This window comes from Orycteropus afer, unplaced genomic scaffold, assembly GCF_000298275.1.
Source record: "Orycteropus afer afer isolate SDZICR_OR568_19922 unplaced genomic scaffold, OryAfe1.0 scaffold00612, whole genome shotgun sequence".
In the NCBI taxonomy this organism is placed as follows: Eukaryota; Metazoa; Chordata; class Mammalia; order Tubulidentata; family Orycteropodidae; genus Orycteropus; species Orycteropus afer.
In genome coordinates, this window is record NW_006922199.1 from 1,196,208 (window position 1) to 1,204,215 (window position 8,008).

General features: G+C 42.7%; 1 protein-coding gene across 1 annotated transcript in view; it reads left to right on the plus strand.

Moving 5' to 3' along the window:
• The window catches only part of MYO7B (myosin VIIB), a 151,072-nt gene that overhangs the window by 15,655 nt on the left and 127,409 nt on the right, over positions 1–8,008 (plus strand). The window contains exons 7-8 of the mRNA XM_042783052.1: positions 2,273–2,386; positions 4,524–4,677. Of these exons, the coding sequence (XP_042638986.1) occupies positions 2,273–2,386; positions 4,524–4,677 (268 nt within the window). The remainder of the gene's footprint in view (positions 1–2,272; positions 2,387–4,523; positions 4,678–8,008) is intronic.

The window sequence follows — 8,008 nt, forward strand, 5'->3', positions numbered from 1 at the left end:
TCTCTTGTAAGGTTGGTCTGGTTTTAACAAATTCCCTTAATTTCTGCTTATCTGGAAATGTCCTAATTTCACCATCATATTTGAGGGACAGTTTTGTTGGGTACATAATTCTTGGTTGGAAATTTTTTCTTTCAGCATTTTATATATACCATCCCACTGTCTTCTCACCTGCATGGTTTCTGTCGAGAAATCCAAGCTTAGTCTTATTGGCTGCCCCGTGTAGGTAACTTTTTGTTTTTCCCGTGCTGCTCTCATGATTCTTTCTTTGTCTTTGGTTTTGGTGAGTTTGGTGATGATATGTCTTGGTGTTTTTCTTTTGGGGTCTATACTGTTTGGGGTTCACTGGACTTCCTGGATGGATATATTCTCATCTTTCACCATATCAGGGAAATTCTCCTCCAACAAATCTTGGACAATTTTCTCAGTCATTTCATTATTCTCTTCCTGTTCTGGAATTCCAATGACACATAGGTTATTCCTTTTGATGGTATCCCACACGAACCTTAGGCTTTCTTCATTTTGTTTTGACCTTTTTTCTGATTGATCCCTTTCCAAGGAAGTATTCAGGTATTTGTCTTCAATGTCATTAATTCTGTCTTCCACTGCATCAATTGTACTCCTTTGCCCTTTCAATGTGTTATCTATTTCTGACAATTTAGTATTAATCTTCTGGATTTCTACCTGTAGATTTAGAATCATTTCTAATTTTTCATTTATTTTGTCATTCTGTTCTTGTATTTTCTTCTAAAATTTTTCTAGGGTTTTTTCTGTGTTTTCCTTGGTCTGTCTCTCAGTCCTTTGAAGATTCCTAAATATAATTCTTTTGAATTCCTTATCAGGGAGTTCCAATGCTGTGTCTTCCTCAGGGATGAGTTTTGGGTCTGTATCCTGGTCCCTTGTTTCTCCTGCTTTATCTTGCTTCTTTGTGTGGACTGTAATGCTCTGTTGTCTCTGAGGCATTATGATGGTTTTGTGTTTATATTTATTTGGTGATTATATGTTGGAGTGACTTGCCCACAATTTTTGTTTTCTTTGTATGTTATCTATACAGGCAGGGTACTGTGCTGTGCTCCTCTATTCACTAGTTGACAGTACTTATACACTCACCACCTGTCTCCTTTCCTTTGTCAGCCTCTTGTATGTCCTTGCCAACCCTGGCAAAGAAACGGACTTGTTAGGTCCCTGGTATCCAAATGAGAATGCTATCACTTCAAAATCCAAAATGGTTGCCACTTATAAACATTCAAAATGACTGTGCCCTCGGTCACTTTAAATAACCAAAATGGCCACTGCTTATAAACATTCAAAATGACTGTGCCCTCGGTCACTTTAAATATCCAAAATAGATGCCATGCGTAAATAATCAAAATGGCTGCACTCTCCAGACAGCAGAAAGTCCACAGCTCAGGTTGTCTCCCTCCTTGCTGTTTCCCTTCCTAGTCATAGGCCTCCAGAGCCATTGTCCCTGCAGCCCTTGGTGACTGGGACTGATCTTTAGGTCAATTCTCAGGTCCCAACACCACTTGGAAGTATTTAGGCTGTTGGTCTCCTCAGAGTAGCTGACAGTCCGCAGCTCTGACTGTCTCTGTATGCACTCTTTTCATTCAGGTTTTTCCACTAATTGGTGCCTAATTCACTTCTGTGTAGTTCCTTTCAAAGCTCAGGGTTCCAGGATTATCTTCTGTATCTCTGTCAATTGTTTTTTCTTTTCTTTGTTGAAGAGGGTCTGTGTCGCTTATCTGCCTATTCCTCCATCTTACCAGACGTCCTATCACTATATTCTTTAGGAATGTTTGAATTTACACCAGGAATGAATTTATAAATTGTGTTTTTTAAAAATAAAAGGCTTAAATAACTTTGTGGGAATCACATCTCTAGTGAGTTACTAAAGAAAATAAGAAAACTCTATGACAGATTGTAAAGCACACGGGAGTCTGAATCAGAGAACCTTAATTCACTCACACATGACCAGAGTGCAGGCTCTTTCAGGCTGTGAGGAGCAGATAAGATGCAAATGAACAAATAGCATGGGGTGAGTCCACAGAGGAAGGTGGAAGCCACAGAGGAAGCCTTTGGCTCTGAGCTGTGGGGATGAGCCAGGCTTTGAAGTCCATGATAAAGGTGGCAGCCAAGCCTTCCTTGAGTCAATGCCAGAGGCATGGAACAGCTGGGGAGAACTTGTCCTGAGGGCCAGGGGTCAGGGAAACAGTGCCAAGACTCCATAGCCTTAGGGAATTGCTTACAACCTTCTCTCTGGATTGCCTCTCTCCAGGCCCAGGAAGAGCGGAACTATCACATCTTCTATTGCATGCTCATGGGGATGACTGCTGAGGAGAAGAAGCTACTGTCCCTGGGAATGCCCTCTGAGTACCACTACTTGACCATGGTGAGGCCTACCCTGTCCACACTCCCTTCCCACCTCTCCTCTCAGTGAAAAATTGAGAAAGTGGGCTAGGCTTAGGAAGAAAGACAAGTATCTTCTCAAACCCTGTGCATACTTCTGCAGAAAAGCCCAAACTCCTGCCAGGCCTCTAAATTCCCACTTAACTTCTGTCTTTGGCATCACATTACAGAAATTTACACTTCTCGATGTGCTCCTCATTTTCTGATACTGAATTTTACCTCTATGCCTCAAACTGAACCCACTGTCCTTCTCTACAAACTTAATCATTTTGTCCTGCTAGGCTGAAGACTTCATGTCACCCCAGTGTGTCATTGGGGAGTCATCTGCACTCCTCAACTCTCCTCACTTTCATAGTCGATCACCCATCCTCATAGATGTCCCTGAAAATAGAACTTCCTGGAAGTCTTGTCATTGTTCCTGGCTGTGCTCCATTGCCTAGGACAATGTAGCACAAATAGCCACCCTGTTCAAATGAATGGATGAGTTCTCTCTCTCAAGTATCTTTCCTATACAATGCCTGTCCTCTGTGTGCAACACCTCAAAGGCCTTCATCATCTCTTGCCTGGACTGTTGCAGTAGTTTTCTGACCCTCTAATCTATCTTCTACTATGTAGCCAAAATTATCTTCCTAAACTGCTGGTCTGACTGTGTAATGTCTCTGGTTAAAATTCTTCAGTGACTCCCATTGCTTGGAGGGTACAAATCTAAGCTTCTTGACATGGCTTCATGATCTGACTTGCCAACCTCTTCTGCTTCAACTCTTGACTACAACCTCTGTATAGCCTGCCTCTGTCAGCCTAGGTACCGACATCTTGGGGCCTCCTCCTTGGTGGCCTTGCTCATATTGTCCTTGGCCTAAACTGCCCTGTTCCTAGTTCCTTCCCCTGGGAGGTGATCCCCATTTCTGGGTAAGCTTGTTCCCATTCTGTGGTCTCATTATTGACATCTTGGATGAAGCAATGTGTTGCTTACCTGTCCCCTTGGGTGCACACACTTAAGAATTTCCACTTGGGAATTTCCAGCAAGTAGTACAGGGCCTGGCACACAGTGGCCCTTGAAAAGCACTTTTTAATGACTGAACTTACTCTATTTTCAAGAGTTTGGTAAGGCAGTTGTCACTGATCCTATCAGAAGGAGTACAAATGGAGGCTCATGGCAGTTAAAGGCTAGATACAGGTCCACACTACAAACTATGATAAAACTGACAATTCTAAGCAGATCTCATGGGTTCTCACTTGCACTTCCATTCTCATGCCAGGCTTTGCTTCTCTTTCTTTTTGTTAAGCTTTAGGATATGGGGTGGAAAAAGTGGGGCACAGTGGAGGATGGCCTCAGCATTAGGGATCTCTTCATCCTGAAAGCACAGGTTCTCTGAGGGAATTTCCCTGGCCCTCTTTCTCTAGCTGCCTGGCACAGCTCTGGTCATCCTTGAGTAAGGAACACATTCAGATTCTAGCCTGATCCCCATTTTGAGCCCTAGGACCTAGGCACTAAGGTGTATTAGGTTCTGGCTCAAAATTTCTTATTAATTCTCCTCTCTTTGGCCTGCTGGGGCCCCTACTTTGTGTATGTGGTGGGTCTGGCCAAATATCTGAGAAATAAGTGAATCAGTAATGAATATCTATATGTGCCTGCTTTGTGCCACTCAGTGGGCTGTTTACTAAGACTCTCTCTAATCTTTATCACTTCTGTGAACAGTAGGTATGATGCTCTCTGTTTTGATATGGGAACGCTGATGTGCAGAAAAGCAAAATGTCTTGATCAAGTTCACCCAGGTCAGAGCTGGCAGCAGAGCATGACCATGTGTCCACAATTTTTACAGTTTCTGAGCTAGAGCCTTGATGTTGCCCTGTAGGGTTCACACATAGTTTATGAAGGATGACTTATCAAGGTCTTTTGGCCGAGTCCCTGAAACAGCCTTGCTTCACTGATCCTGGATGGGAGAGTGGATGTACAGGCAGGGAATGTCTTCAGTGGCATTCTCTTAGCTCATGGCATAAGAACTAAGATGAGTAAAAGACAGCAGTGAAAGGGGTTGCTGGTCTGGGGGAAGACATTGGAATATGCCTCATGAGGCCATGTGGAGGGCCCCAATAAGCTGCTATGCCCTGTTTTGCAGGGGAACTGCAGCTTCTGTGAGGGTCTCAGTGATGCCAAGTACTATGCCCACATCCGCTCAGCCATGAAGATCCTCATGTTTTCTGACTCTGAGAACTGGGACCTGAGCAAGCTGCTGGCAGCCATTCTCCACCTGGGGAACATGGAATTTATAGGTAATGCTGCTTCCACCCAGACCTAACCCTGGGAAGGGAGAGCGGGGGGCTGCAACAGGAGAAGGATGTCTCTAGGGGTTCACACTGGAAGGGCTTGTAGAGGTTCTGTAACTCAATCTGCCCTTAAGCAGATGAGGAAACTGAGGCCCAGGGGAAGACTGTGAGGCCAGCCCAAGATCTTTCCAAGAAGAGAAAGATATTATCTTGAACCTGTGTCCACCACCTTGGGAGTCCCTGGGGAGTACAGTCAAAGTGTTCAGCTGATTGAAACGTTCAGGTTTGAGTCTCTCCAGAGCATCCTCAGATGAAAAACCTGATAAACTTCTTCCAAAAAAATAAGCCACTTAAAATCCTGTGGAGCACCTTTCTACTCTGACACCAATAATGTCACCAAAAGTAAAAATTGACTTGAGGGCAACTGGTTTTGGTCCTCAGCTTGAGCACCCACATGCAGAGCCTTTTGATAGGTTTCTTTGCTTGTATCTTTCCACGTCTGTCATCCCCTGCACCCAGAAGTGGGGGAAGAGCTGCAGGAAGGGAAGAGGGAGGGTGCACCCAACCACAAGGTAGGCACAATGAAAACCATAAAAGAAGGATGAGATTTGCTCACAGATGGGTTGGCAGGGAGTACCAAGCCATGGGGACTCTGATGTTTCCTTATGAGCTGCACATCTGAGCTTTGATGTTGCTGTGGAGTTCATACTTGGTTATAGGTATGGTCTGTAGATTAGAATGTCAGATATATTAATGTGGCTGCATGGATGATGAAATGGATTCTGAGATGAACCTGACTCAGAGCAAACAATAGGAATGTAGATGGGAGGAGGGCCAATCCGATATCACACATTCATAATCCCTGAAGTCCTCTCTTAGCAAGGACTCACTGACCTTCTACCACATGCCTAGCCCTGTACTAGAGCTATTTATGGAGGTAGTATATAATCAAGAACCAATGGTATTGAAGGAAGAATTCCAAGCTGCACTGAAAAAAAATTGCAAAAAATAAGGCTCTAGTAACTGATGGAATATCCATTGAGATGTTTCAACAAGCCGATGCAGTGCTGGAGGCACTTACTTGTTTATGCCAAGAAATCTGGAAGACAGTTACCTGGGCAACTGACTGGAAGAGATCGATATTTTTGCCCATTCCAAAAAAAAGAGATCCAATATGAAAAAATTACTAAACAACATCATTAATATTACACCCAAGTAAAATTTTGCTGAAGATAATTCAAAAATGGATGCAGCAGTATATTGACAGGGAATTTCCAGAAATACAAGGTAGATTTAGAAGAGGACATAGCATGAGGGATATCATTGCTGATGTTAGAAGGATCTTGGCTGTAAGCAAAGAATACAAGAAAGATGTTTACCTGTGTTTTATTGACTGTGCAAGGGTGTTTGACATTGTGGATCATAACTTATTATGGATAACATTATGAAGAATAGGAGTTCCAGAACACTTAACTGTTCTCATGAAGAACCTAGATATAGATATATTATTCAAGCAGAACAAGGGTATACTGCATGGTTTAATATTAGGAAGGGTGTGTGTCAAGGTTGTATCATTTCACCATACTTATTCAGCTTTATGCTGAGCAAGTAATCAGAGAAACTGGGCTACATGAAGAAGAATGTGGTATCAGGATTGGAGGAAGACTCATTAACAACCTGCAATATGCAGAGGACACAATCTGCTTGCTGAAAGTGAAGATGACTTGAAGCACTTACTGATGAAGATCAAAGACTACAGTCTTCAGCATGGATTACATCTCAACATAAAGAAAACAAAAATCCTCACAACTGGACCAATAAGAAACATCACAATAAATGGAGAAAAATATTGAAGTTGTCAGGGATTTCATTTTACTTGGATCCACAATCAACATCCATGGAAGCAGCAGTCAAGAAAACAGATGTAGTATTGCACTGGGAAAAACTGCGGCAAAAGACCTCTTTGAAGTGTTAAGAAGCAAAGATGTCACTTTGAACACTAAGGTGCACCTAACCCAAGCCATCTATTTCAACTGCCTCATAAGCATGTGAAAGCTGGACAATGAATAATCAAGACCAAAAAAGAGTTGATGCCTTTGAATTGTGATGCTGGTGAAGTACAATGAAAATACCATGGATTGTCAGAAGAATGAACAAACCGATCACAGAAGAAGTATACCTGGAACGCTTCTTGAAAGTGAGAGTGGCCAAACTGTCTCACCTACATTAGTCATGTTGTCATAAGGTACTACTCCCTGGAGAAGGATATCATGCTCTGTAAAGTAGAGGGTCAGCAAAAAAGGGAAAGACCGTCAACAAGATGGATTGACACTATGACTGCAACAATGGGCTCAAGCATAGCATAAATTGCAAGGATGATGCAGGATCAGGCAGTTTTTTGTACTGTTGTACATGGCACTGCTATGAGTAAGCACTGACTCGATGACACCTAACAACAACAGCAATTAAGAACCATACTCCAACAAATTTCAAGACCTAGAAGAAATGGACAGATTTTTAGAAACACACCTAAAGATTTAGATTTAGTGTATCTAAACTAACACAGACTGAAGTAGAAAATCTGAACATACTCATAACAAAATAAGAAATCAAACAGGTCATTAAATAACAATACTAATAATAATAATAAAGTACCAACAAAATCAGTCCTAACCAAAAAGGTTGTAGTCACTTCTTGGCCACAGCCATCCATGCAGGGAAAGCAAGCAGTTGGACCTGTGTGCTTGGGACCATGGTCATGTCAAGCTCAATTGGCATACCACACTCTGGTAGCATAGTGCCTAAGGCACTTGACTGCTAACCAAGAGGCTGGCAATTCAAAGCCACCAGCCACTCCTCGGAAGGAAGGTTAGGCAATCTACTTCCGTAGTGATGCTGCCTCGGAAACCCAAGGAGGGGTCACTATGAGTCAGGTCTGACTCAACAGCACATAACAACAACAACTAAACAAAAACATTGTTCCATATCGTACTTTGGCAAGTAGCAACAGGGATCTTAAAAGCTTGCATGCAACCATCTAGATGCAATGATGAGTCTTCTCATCTAGAACAAAGAACCTCAGCCTATATGACTATGAGACCAGAAGAACTAGATGGTGCCCAGCTACCACTGTCAATCACTCAGAGAAGGATCTATGTGGGTGATCCTGGATAGATTGGGAGAACAATGTGGAACACAACTCAAAATCATTAAAAAAAAAAAAAAAAAAGCCCAGTTTTGCTGGTCTGATAGAGCCTGGTGAGACCCCTGAGACTATGGCCACTAGTTACCCTTCAGGTCTGGAACTGAACTCACTCCTGTGGTTTCCAGCCAAACA